Source organism: Periophthalmus magnuspinnatus, chromosome 22 (genome assembly GCF_009829125.3).
Source record: "Periophthalmus magnuspinnatus isolate fPerMag1 chromosome 22, fPerMag1.2.pri, whole genome shotgun sequence".
Taxonomy (NCBI): domain Eukaryota; kingdom Metazoa; phylum Chordata; class Actinopteri; order Gobiiformes; family Gobiidae; genus Periophthalmus; species Periophthalmus magnuspinnatus.
In genome coordinates, this window is record NC_047147.1 from 27,990,320 (window position 1) to 28,003,573 (window position 13,254).

The 13,254-nt window shown below is 40.8% G+C and overlaps 1 protein-coding gene across 2 annotated transcripts in view; it reads right to left on the reverse strand.

Moving 5' to 3' along the window:
• Nucleotides 1–10,928, reverse strand: part of syne3 (spectrin repeat containing, nuclear envelope family member 3) — a 59,752-nt gene extending 48,824 nt beyond the window's left edge. Inside the window, exons 1-4 of one of the 2 annotated variants that reach the window (XM_055231346.1) lie at nucleotides 10,858–10,928; nucleotides 8,968–9,126; nucleotides 5,899–6,071; nucleotides 3,646–3,955 (exon numbers count right to left, since the gene is read on the reverse strand). In XM_055231346.1, coding sequence (XP_055087321.1) covers nucleotides 3,646–3,955; nucleotides 5,899–6,071; nucleotides 8,968–9,111 — 627 coding nt within the window. In that variant the 5' untranslated portion in view covers nucleotides 9,112–9,126; nucleotides 10,858–10,928. The remainder of the gene's footprint in view (nucleotides 1–3,645; nucleotides 3,956–5,898; nucleotides 6,072–8,967; nucleotides 9,127–10,857) is intronic. The other variant, XM_033988820.2, reaches the window with a different exon arrangement.
• Nucleotides 10,929–13,254: the final 2,326 nt, after the last annotated feature.

A 13,254-nucleotide genomic window follows, 5' to 3' on the forward strand; every position in this document is an offset into this window, starting at 1 on the left:
TAATGAGAATTTTTTGGTATATTTTACAATTTTTGTTGCTTGTTTAGAGAAAAGAAACTTGTTTATACAATAGAGTTGAAACCAGAAGCTCACGTACACGATATAATAAGACAAATACGCATTTTTTCCTCACTGTCTGACAAGAAATCACACTAAACTTTCACTGTTTTAGGTCAGTTAGAATCACCAAAATTATTTCTATTTGCAAAATGCCAGAACAATGAGAGAATATATTTTTTAGACAATTTGACAATTTGACTTAATGATAAAGTAATGAAACTTTCTCTTTAAGTCAAATACACTGAGATGACTATGCATTTAAACTATTTTAGAAAACCCAGATGATGATGTCATGTCTTTGGAAGCTTCTGATTGGTTTATTGACAAGATTTGGGTGAAATAGAGACACACCTGAAAAACACTGCTTCTGTAACTCTATTCACTCTTCTGCTGATTCAAACGGGTGTACAGTTGTCCGTCACTATATCACGGTTCACTTCGCTGTTTTCTGGATTTTTTAGTGCAGTTTTACTTGCTTTTTTAAACCGTATGAACGTGCAATGTGAGAAAATGTTAACGCCTGTGTGAGAAAAGTGTATAAAGTGTGTGGTGAGGGGTTTTACAGACAAAAACATAGAGAATAATGTAAAAAATAAAGCTGATATTTCACAGGGTATTTTTAGAACGTGACCCCCGCGATAAACGAGGGACCACTGTGTTATTATTAGTCATATTAAATTAGTGCTGGTGGTGGTTTAACAAAGGAATACTGTTATTTAAATGTATTTGGTTCCTAAAAAACGAGACATACTGCAGGATCATATGCAGTACATTGTGTCTCTGGATCAGGGGCGTCAAACACATTTTCACCGAGGGCCACATCAGCAAAATGGCTGCCGTCAAAGGGCCAGATGTAAAATAAATCTAACTACTTTTTATACTTGTTAATTAACCGTTTCTGTGTTAATTACTTATTCAAGTTACAAATATTGCATATGCATTTGCCTAGATGTGAAAATGTGTCTGTGTAGCTGCGTATCTCCTGATAAAATGACATTTTAAAACCATCAGACCTTTGAATTTACCCCGTCAAGGGCCACATAAAATGAGATGGAGGGCCACATTTCGCCCGCGGGCCTTGAGTTTGACATGTGCTTTGGATGATAATATATATATTTATGATAATAAAGCATCATGAGACGTGTATGTGCAGTACCGCCGTTTACCTCTAGTCGTCTCAGTGGATAACCAAACTTTTGTGGATTCATTATTTTATTAGAATTATAGGGATTTATAATTAAACCACAGCAGAAAGGAGAGGATCTGCTGTAGTTTAGCTGTAGTTTAGCTGTAGTTTGGCTGTAGTTTAGCTGTAGTTTAGCTGCAGTTTAGCTGCAGTTTAGCTGTAGTTTTGGGAGTGACAGTTTTAAGCAGACAGTTTAATCTCCCTTTTCACTTAGGAATCTGCTTTTTACTCACACTCATCTGTATTTGTAGCAGATTTTGCAGGAGATTCTGACATTTTTGAGTCTTTTCCTAGTCCCACACTGTGTCCCGTTTCAGTCAGTTCATCAGTGAAGCGTGTAGCGTGTCTTTAGTTGAACATGTATTTCTTTTGTCGACCACAGCTCTATCATTTATCACATCAAACCATCAGGACTCCTGCGATTCCCACACGTACTTTTACATAGGTCAGTTTATTTTTTATTTTTTAAATCAACTTTACATGATCTTTGTTTATATTTCCTTACATCAGTATTAAGCCCAGACAGAAGTATTGTTTTAACATATAAATTACATTATTTTCTTATTATATTTATTATTTTAATGCATCTATCGGGGGCGGGTGAATCGTATCACATCATTGGACCTTGTGATTCCCAGACGCACTTTTTAAATAAGTCCTTTATTTTTTGTGGCATAATTGTATTTAAAAGTCCACCCGCATCAAAAAGCAAATAAATCTTTACTTTGGTGGAGATGGCCATGATCCCACGAATAAAAATATGGTGTGAATAAACAGAATATGCAAATATAAAGTCTGTGTAATCGTCCTTTAAGCAGCTGAAAGATTTTGAGTGATAGCAGCGATTTACTTGTTCTTGTTGATTGTTTTGGCATTTTAAGTGGCATTTTAGGCAGTAACAAGACGACAGTGATATTTGTGCGAGCATTATCATTTTTACTACAGCAAAATGAACTCGGTCAATATTAATACAGTGTAATTTAAAATGACATTTTGTTGGATCAGGTAGTTATAATTCATAATCATGATCTTTTCCTTTCGCAAATAATCTGCTCTGGAATATTAATACGGCAGAGATTTAACGCTGCTTCATGATCCTGTATGACTCAGGGAGAATAATTTAAGAATTCAGTCGTATGTTTCACCTTGTGTGGCTCTGCGTTTTATTGATTGACTATTTTTCTTTTTCTTTTGTGTGTGTTTCCGTCATGTGTTTTTTTCTACATCGAGACAAACGTGGAGCATTTTGTCGGGTTGATAAAATGTGCTGTGTATAAATAAATTGTGTTGGATTTTTCAGGCTTTTTTGAGACATTTTAGAGCCCGATTTTAAAGCGTTTAAGGCCGATATTACGCGCCCTCTGCTGGCAACAGTGCGGATGACGATTAGCAACGTGACACGAGTGGATAAATTGTAGAGAAGACTATGTATAACTTGATAACTTGAATGGAACGTCTTCTTGTTTTAAATATCTAGAGCGTTCAGCTGTGCAGAACATGATTGAATAAAACTGTACAAATCTTATCGTTTTACCTGCAGAGCTCATTATAACACGAGAAATTCTGTTCCCAGTTATTCCCTGTATGTTATAAAGAGGTCTGCAAGTAAAAGGTTGCAATTTTATAAGAAATGCAAAAATAAGAAATGCAAAAAAGGCTAAAACAATATCTGGAAGGTCAATAAAAAGTGTGGGGTTTTTTTTATGTTCACTGGTTTCTGATTTATCTCACGTTCTAAAAATAATCCATGAAGTATCAGCTTTATTTTTTACATTATTCTCTCTGTTTTTGTCTGTAAAACCCCTCACCACACACTTTATACACTTTTCTCACACAGGCGTTAACATTTTCTCACATTTCTCTCTCGTTTAAACTCTCTCAAAGTTCAAACCTTCGTAGGCGTCTTTGTCGGTGCAGAACGTTTCATCGACATTGTGGGTTTTGTCGGGGAGAAAACAAATTGCAAACGTACAGCACTTCAGAGTCACACTGAGATCCAACGTTTATGTAAATTTGTCTGAACACATTCTGTACTGGACAGGAGACACGGCACGGAGGAGACTGATGGACAATGGTCTACAGTCCAACAGCCAATCAGGACGCACGACACAATGGTCTACAGTCCAACAGCCAATCAGGACGCACGACACAATGGTCTACTGTCCAACAGCCAATCAGGACGCACGACACAATGCACGTTCTCTAAACAAAATCCGCAAAAGGTGAACCGCATTAGAATGAGGAACAACTGTACTCTAAAAAATGCACAAAAGACATTCTTAAAAAATATCAGGAAGGTTAAAAAAAAAAAGTGTTGCCAATTTTTTCTATATTTGTGTTTTACGTGGTTAGCTACTGTAATTCTGACCTTTAAGGACGACAGATTTGCTCAGTCTCACCTCCGCTCTGTCCCGCACGTCGTTGTAGTCGGCCTGCATCTTGTCCTGGGCGTGCGGGTCGACGCTGGGGTCCTGCGTGCGGGTGTGCAGCGCGTTCGCTTCGTCCAGGAGTCGTTCCAGCAGCGCGGCCTGGCTCCGCACGTCGCTCAACAGCACCCTCTGCTGGTCCACCTGCCACAGCTTCTCCTTCAGCCCCAACTGCAGCTCCACCCCCAGAGCGAGAGCGCGCTGCTGTCGGGTCAACCACAACTCGAACTCCTCGTAGGCCTTTAGGTACTCGCTCCAGTGCAGCCACACCCACTCGATGCGACTACAAGGACAAACGTCAAATTAGCATAAACATACGTAAGATTGAATTTTACAAGCGTTTAATTGTGTTATAACTATGTCCTCTCATCGTTAGACTTCTTATAGTTGCATTTCGATTGGTTCATGATTCACGTATGTTTGAGTTATCTCGTATCTTTGAGGCTCGAGTCCTGTTTTCATCCACTTCTCAGCTTCTCTGCGCACTTCTCTGTATTTACCAACAATAAAATACTCTTTGTAAAAGTTAGACTCCTTCAAGTTGAGTTAAAAAAAATCCACAAAGCCATTTTCCTCCAACAATAAAACCACAAAAATGAAAAAATCTGCTACTTTTTTAGCTTAATTATGCGTCTTGAGCGGTGCATATTAACAAAAACACATCATTTACACTATTATGACATTTTAAAAAAAACATATTGCAGGATTATTAGCATATTCAGTGTGTTGGTTGGACAGAAGACTCGGAATGAAGAGGTTCCAGATCTTTTTTAATAGTTCAGAGAATGTGTTTGGCTGAGGAGGCAAAGCTAAATGGTGTTTGCATTGAGCCGCACAGATGCTTTCAAAATAAACTGCCTGGATAGAAATGCACGGATACATTAGAAAATCAGATTCAGAAAGGCAATTATGGCTTGATTAAAAAAGTCCCATCATCACTAAACTGTAATGCAGGTCAAACCCGTCGTTACACTCGCTGCAATTACAATCTCAGTAATAAAAAGGAACAATTACGTTTCACAGCTCGTCGCTCTGAAGCACGTCCAAGAGGGTTTTTTTTTTTTAAAGGTGGACTATCTAAGTTCTAAGGTTGGGGGTCCACCACGGAGATGTTATTTTTTCCATGTTTCATCTATAGTGAAACTCAAACTGACGACATCTTTCATTTTTCCATTACAGGTGTTTTGTTTTATTTTAAATACATCTTGAAAAACATGATTCTAACTGTGCGCAGCTTCCTCTCCGCAGATCTGACATGTAACTCGGCGTGGTGGCGTTATCTGCTCGTCTCCATTGATACAGACAAGTTTAATGCCATACAGTGGAACATTCCAGGCAATGGGATATCATGTCCATGCGGCGGTGAAGGGAATTTTTTTTTTTTTTTTAATTTGTTTTGTTTTTTAATATCTGGCAGTTAACTTGTATTCAAATTTTATATACTGTATTTTCTGGAGTATGAGTCGCACCGGAGGATATGTCATACGCGCCAAAAATGCTTAATAATTATGAAAAAAAACTATATTTCACACATAAACTGCATCTGAGTATAAGTCGCATCTGAGTATAGCTGGTAGTTAACTCGTATTTCAATTTTATACACCACATTTTCTAGAGTATAAGTCGCACCAGCCAAAAAATGCACAATAATGAAGAAAAAAAAGCATATTTCACGCATAAATCGCATCTGAGTATAAGTCGCACCCTGGACAAACTATGAAAAACCGGTAATAGTGAAAAAAACGTATACTTTTCAAACTTTCCAACAAAAACTCAAAGACTCAAGCTGCTTAAAAATACGTTTAAATAAGGTTTATAACTGCAGTTTTATAAATCGCATCTGAGTATAAGTCGCACCCCTGGACAAACTATGAAAACAGCGCGACTTATACTCCAGAAAATACACTACTTTTTATAACTGTTGCCATTATAAAAAACAAAATAAGTAAAGAAACTGAACCCAAATCTAAACATACAGACATAACTTGCTCTGACACGACTTTGACAGACACAAACCCATAGCATGAATATTTGGAAACCTCCCGCTGGCACAAACTCAACTCATTATAATTCACAGTAGACATTTTGTGAGTCTGTGTGGATTTAAGTTGATTTATCCCATAAGCCCAGCCCTGCACAGACACATGTAAAAGTTGGACACACTGTATGTAATTAACTTTGGCCCGGGGCTCTAATTATCCTGGAGTCTGTAGAAATATGCAGCACCTGTGACAGTGGATAATGTACGTAGACGTCTCGTCCCATTGGGCTTTGAGCTCTCGCAGTTTGCCCAGGGTGTGGCTTTTCAGCTCCTCGTCTTCACTCTGCAAAAGGTGCTCAGCTGCCATAATCGCCAGGTCCATTTTCACGCGACCTTCGTGCTCCGAATGGTGGATTTTCTGTATGAAGACATAGTAAACAGCAGTGAGGGTGAAGTTAATTTTGTGGCCTTGGCTCGGACCTGGACTAATCCTTGTGTAGTGCGTCTAGTCCAGAATTCGGTTTTGGGTTTTAGCTCTGGCTTAGGCCCAAATTTAATGTGGTGAATGTAAAAAATGAGCAGCAAACTCTATTTTGAACCTCCAATACAGGTTGAACGTGCATTGTGTTGTGCGTCCTGATTGGCTGTGCACCGACAAAGACGCCTACGAAGGTTTGAACTTTGAGAGAGTTTAAACGAGAGAGAAATGTGAGAAAATGTTAACGCCTGTGTGAGAAAAGTGTATAAAGTGTGTGGTGAGGGGTTTTACAGACAAAAACATAGAGAATATTAAAGCTGACTACTCTTGCGGGTTATTTTTAGAACGTAACCCATGTGATAAACGACGGACTGCTGTAAACGTTGGTAAGGTAAAGTGTTGTCACAATTAGGGCTGCAAATATGTTCTAAAAGTATTGCCTTTCTTATAATTGTATTTTGAGGGATTCATAATTCACATATGTTTGAGTAATCCTGTATTGTCCTGCATTTGAGGCGCGACAACTCTGTATTTCTGTAAAAAAGTAGTTTAAAAGTCAGATTTTTAAGGATGGAACAATAAACAGTAGTATCGTTTATCATGATACACAGACTTATCAATAATAACCTTTTTTTTTGTAACTATTCTTTATCCAAAAGCCTTCAGTTACTGTTAGGCACGGGACACGATTGAAACTCTGACTGACAATTATCATTAACGATTATATCACGGTGATGATTAAAGCTGCTCACAGTTTAAAAATGTTATGGATATGAATAATTATAACTTTAATATTATGAATAACTTCCATGTTTAAACAATTGTTATGATATTGTACTTTGTTATCAGTGAAAGGCCAATTCCAATTCTGGGCCCCCTAAGACCCTGGGGCCCCGGACAACAGACCCCTTTGTCCCCCCCGGTCGACTCCCCTGTGCGTAAGTCGTTTTTTCTGCACATTCTGGTGAAATAATGTCGATTATCACTATTATAATGTCCCACGAATGATATTACTGTTTATTGTCCCATCCCCAGTCACTATATAAACATTATATCTAAATGTACAACAGCAATAATCATTTGACTAGACGTCTAATTGGGATAAAGAAATACTGACTAAAATAATCAGTATTTTCAGCCCTAATCACGATACTAACATTTCTAACTTGATTTAAATTCTAAACTCTGCTGTTTTTGTCATACCCGGCGGCGCACTGTTAGCAGGGCAGGCAATATCGTGTTAACATTTCACCCTCAAGGACCAAAGCGCAAGGTAAAGGTGTTTTTGTGTTTGTGCTCAAAAATTATAATGAGTCAAAAGAATTAGACCAATTTAGGACTAAACAGTAGGTAGATAAAGAAAACCTATAATTGGACTAAACATGTTTGTTGTCTAAACATGGTCTAAACATGGACTCAACGTGGTCTAAACATGGACTCAACGTGGTCTAAACATGGACTCAACGTGGTCTCAACGTGGTCTAAACGTGGTCTCAACGTGGACTCAACGTGGTCTCAACATGGACTCAACGTGGTCTCAACGTGGTCTCAACGTGGTCTCAACGTGGACTCAACGTGGTCTAAACATGGACTCAACGTGGTCTAAACATGGACTCAACGTGGTCTAAACATGGACTCAACGTGGTCTAAACATGGACTCAACGTGGTCTAAACATGGACTCAACGTGGTCTAAACATGGACTCAACGTGGTCTAAACATGGACTCAACGTGGTCTAAACATGGACTCAACGTGGTCTAAACATGGACTCAACGTGGTCTAAACATGGACTCAACGTGGTCTAAACATGGTCTAAACATGGACTCAACATGGACTCAACATGGACTCAACATGGACTCAACATGGTCTAAAGATGGACTAAATATGGACTAAAGGTGGAGTAAAGATGGTCTAAACATGGACTCAACATGAACTAAACGTGGACTCAACATGGACTCAACATGGACTCAACATGGTCTAAACATGGACTCAACATGGACTCAACATGGACTCAACATGGACTCAACATGGACTCAACATGGACTCAACGTGGTCTAAACGTGGTCTAAACATGGACTCAACGTGGACTCAACGTGGTCTCAACGTGGTCTAAACATGGACTCAACGTGGACTCAACATGGACTCAACGTGGTCTAAACGTGGTCTAAACATGGACTCAACGTGGTCTAAACGTGGTCTAAACATGGACTCAACGTGGTCTAAACATGGTCTAAACATGAACTAAACATAGACTAAACATGGACTAAACATGGACTAAACATGGACTAAACATGGACTCAACATGGACTAAACATGAACTAAACACGGACTAAACGTGAACTAAACACAGACTAAACACAGACTAAACATGGACTAAACATGAACTCACTCTGGACTAAACGATAAAATTAACCTCTCTATGATAACATTTAAACATGGACTGAAGCAGGTTTTGGTTCTTCAAACTTCATGTGACCTTCATGTTCCAATTGTTTAACTTTCAGCATAAAAAAACACGACACGACAGAACATGGCAAAAATGTCAATCATTCTGTTCCCGGGCAGGTTCCATTTTGTCAGGTTTTACAAGAGAAAATCAGTTACATGATAATTTGACAGTTTTTTATGGATGCCCTTGTCACTGTCAGACACACAAAGTTTGGACCTGCTCAACACCTGTCACCACAAACCAAATGTTCATGTAATGTAAAAATGCTGTTTTTAGCCGTCACATCTTTACAGTTGTGTTTAACAGCAAATTAATTTAAAGATGGATTGATTTAAGATGTGTCTTATGTGAAGATTTAAGCTTAAACACACACACTTAAGCTTTTTACCTCCGTCTCCCTGAGTCGTTTCTCCAAAGCGTCCCGGGGCCCTTGGGTGTTGTCATTGGCTCTCAGTCGCTCCTGAGTGCTCTGCATCCACGACAGCGCCCCCTCCAGGCTCTCCATGAAGTCCTGCTGCTCCTGCTGTGGCATGGCCCGGCTCTGCACCTCAAAAACAAACGTCATGAAGTAGATCTGATTAAGAGGAGAGCCTGGAGATGTGGCACAGGAAATGAGCAGCTTCAGGAGCAGAGCATGATAAATGAGAGGGAAGTGTGAGAGGGACTTGACAGGATGCCAGCCATTAACAAACAACACACCAGATTCGGTTTGGAGGCATAAAGATCATGTGACCAGTGCATTTCAAATGAAGAATTTGAATGTTTTTGAGACGCAGGGCCTGAGGCGGTGTCATATTGTGAATGTGACCTGATTATTCTTTCACAAATCACAAGTTTTTTCTTCTTTTGTCTCTTTGTTATGTGTGTTTTGAGTATTCTGTTGATGTCTCTCAGAGGTGTCTCAAAAAGTCCAAATAATTAGGCAATCAGAAGTGTCCTGATTACTTAATTAGTTTGTAATCACAAGAATGAAGTCGACAAACACCAGGGAACTTTAGTATGCAGATGCTGTAGGCACACCCACATGCTTGTTGATTTTAATCATCTTTCCCAGGGTTATATTTATTCAAACCATAAATGAAGAGCTATTTTCAAACACTCACACTTTCAAGACCCAAAGAAATGGCTAAATGCCATGCATTTCATAAACAACAATGAACGTGGAGAGGAATGGAGGGGTTATGCCTTCAGGAGCTGGAGGTGGAAAAATAACACACAGAACTGGCAAACCAGCTCAATAAAGTCTGGAGGCGGGAGAGGCTGTGCACAAAGAGGGGCATCCGCACATGGCTCTCCTGCATGACTCACTCCTCCCCACCACAACATTCTTCTGCCCAAAATCTTATGGTTTCCACTGTGTCTGGGACAGGGTGTACGCACAAAAGAGTCAAAACTTTACAACCACTGCTCAACTTCTTAAACAATAAATTCTCTGTTTAAGCAGAGTGACAGAGACCAAACGCGGCTTATTAAACATAATGTGCTCGTAAATAAAATGATTACAGCCTTTTTACAGTATTTTTCTGTCAGCTCTGCCTCTGCACACTGATGTTGTGAGTGAACTCTCACAACTTAAAGACAACTTTCTGTCCAACAGCAAACTTAAACTCTTATGTCATATCACATTCCACAGTTGTGTCAGTAAAACAAATGGCCCATGAGGTGCTTTAGTTGAATGCATGGCTGTGTTTTTGAGTTTTGTGCAGGTGTAGTGACTAAAGACAGAAGACAGACAGCTCTTCTTGGGTCTTGTGCAGTTGTAATGACTTTTACTAAGTGTTGTGCTGTTGTAGTGACTCTTCTTGGGTCTTGTGCAGTTGCAGAGTGTTGTGCAGTTGCAGTGACAGTTCCTTCAGGGGAAAGTCTGTTGGCAGCTCGTAAACTCACTCCGCATTAACGTACCAAACCATTACTCTAATCCTTTGGTACAAACGTGGGTTAAATAAACAAACTAACACACTATTCTCATGTTTACTTCATGCACAAGCAACTTAACTTCACTACAATCACACACAACACTAACATTAAGCTAACTGTGTCTTTTATAACCAGTAAACATGATTCTGGGCTGTTCTTGGCCGTTTAACAAACAAAAACAAACTCCAGAGACAGTCCAGAGCTTCTTATTTTAGCTCTGTGTGTGTAATCTGTGAGGAAGTGCTCAGACAGAAGCGACATTATCCCCATTATCCTCATGTTTACAGGCCCGTGACTTTAGCTAGCTCCGAAATGCTCTCGTATCTTTATTTCCAGGTTGTTAAAGTGTATAAATACTCACTGTCTGTGGTGCATGAGCTGAAAGAGCCGCGGGTGTGAGTCTGTCCTGCGAGAGGCGGCTGCGTGCGTCAAGTTACGTAAACCGGAAGTGCAGCGGACCAACTGTCACGGCGCCTTCACTGTCATCTCGGAAATCTTGATCTCTTTTTTAAAAAGCGCTTACAACTAAATAAAAATTGATGGTAAAAATACAGTCGTACGTTTATAAGTGTAATATCATTTATGTACATATATATTTAGATATGTGGGCTAAAAGGTACGCCGCTATATATTTCGTTTTTGTGTCTTGTCTCATACTCATACTATTGAAGTTTGAAGTTCCCGTGGTACTTTAATCCAGCATATTTGGAAACAAGTAACAGCAGCTGCCCACTGTCCTGCAGACCTCACTCAGGACCTCAGGACTGGTGTAACTGCCCTCTGTCCTGCAGGCCTCACTCAGGACCTCAGGACTGGTGTAACTGCCCACTGTCCTGCGGGCCTCACTCAGGACCTCAGGACTGGTGTAACTGTCCTCTGTCCTGCGGGCCTCACTCAGGACCTCAGGACTGGTGTAACTGCTCTGTGTCCTGCAGACCTCACTCAGGACCTCAGGACTGGTGTAACTGCTCTGTGTCCTGCGGGCCTCACTCGGGACCTCAGGACTGGTGTAACTGCCCACTGTCCTGCGGGCCTCACTCAGGACCTCAGGACTGGTGTAACTGCTTTTTGTCCTTTAGACCTCATTCAGGACCTCACTCAGGACCTCAGGACTGGTGTAACTGCCCTCTGTCCTGCAGGCCTCACTCAGGACCTCAGGACTGGTGTAACTGCTCTCTGTGCTGCGGGCCTCACTCAGGACCTCAGGACAGGTGTAACTGCCCTCTGTCCTGCAGGCCTCACTCAGGACCTCAGAACTGGTGTAACTGCTCTGTGTCCTTTAGACCTCACTCAGGACCTCAGGACTGGTGTAACTGCCCTCTGTCCTGCAGGCCTCACTCAGGACCTCAGGACTGGTGTAACTGCTCTTTGTCCTTTAGACCTCATTCAGGACCTCACTCAGGACCTCAGGACTGGTGTAACTGCCCTCTGTCCTGCAGGCCTCACTCAGGACCTCAGGACTGGTGTAACTGCTCTTTGTCCTGCGGGCCTCACTCAGGACCTCAGGACTGGCGTAAATGCTCTGTGTCCTGCAGGCCTCACTCAGGACCTCAGAACTGGTGTAACTGCTCTGTGTCCTTTAGACCTCATTCAGGACCTCACTCAGGACCTCAGGACTGGTGTAACTCCTCTTTGTCCTGCAGGTTTCTGTCCTACGGGCCTCACTCAGAACTGGTAAAACTACTAGATTATCTGTTCTGACTCATCTTGTGTCTGTACAAACAGGACGAGGGGTAAAAGTCTGTCCAGTGTGAGTTATTCTTAGTAAAAGTTACGTAATAGTCTGTCTGTTTAATATTATGGGTGTGAAGTCGCCAAGTAGGACTAACAAAACAAACTGAAACATTGTGCTACTACTAATATCTGACTAATGTCCTACTATGCCACTACTACTGTTATGATGTTGAATATGTCCTGGGTCATAGTACGACTGGGCAAGGCAAGTTTATTTGTACAGCACAATTCGTACACAAGTAATTCAAAGTGTTTTACAGAATAAGAAAGACACAAAATCACACAAATCAAAACATAAATAATCACCCAATCTGCAGCTCTCTCACCCACTCGTTTGCACCTTTAAACTCTCTCTCTCTCTCTTTCTCTTTAAACACTCGTCTTGCTCAGTTTAAGAACTTTCCCATTACTTTACAAAACTTTCCTGTCACTTCTCAAATACTTTCCTGTCACTTTACTATGTCTAATAAAAGTCCATCAGTCCATGTTTCTTTTGTCATCATAAAATTAACTACTTCTAGGCTCCTACTCCTCTCTTCTTTCTCCTTTATGGGACTGTAATGCTCTAATGTTGAATTGTATATTAACACTAGACCTGATCACTTCTATTTCGTGTCCTAAACGTTGTCCCTGCGCCATGTTGACCCTCTCTCTCTCTCGTGCACCCTGGTGTTTGTATCTCCAGCCGGGATCCTCCAGGCAGTCTTCAGATCGACCGCTCTGCTGGAGACCTGGGACACGCTGGGGACTCAACGCCAAATACCGCGAGCAATCTACAGAGCCAGGACCCAGAGGAAGCTTCCAAAACCCCCCAAAACTCTCTTTAATTACCTGAAGAACTTGTATAATTTGTAGTAAAATAACTGAAACGTAAGTGTGATGTCCAGAGTTCTGTGATGATGCCTGGTGTTAGGAGCGGTCAAGCCTTTAGGGGGCGTTACACTGGCATAACAACAATTCCCAGTGCGCTTAGGTTATGTATTTATTTGAAAGTATTGTACTGATTTAGTACTGCGAGAAAGGC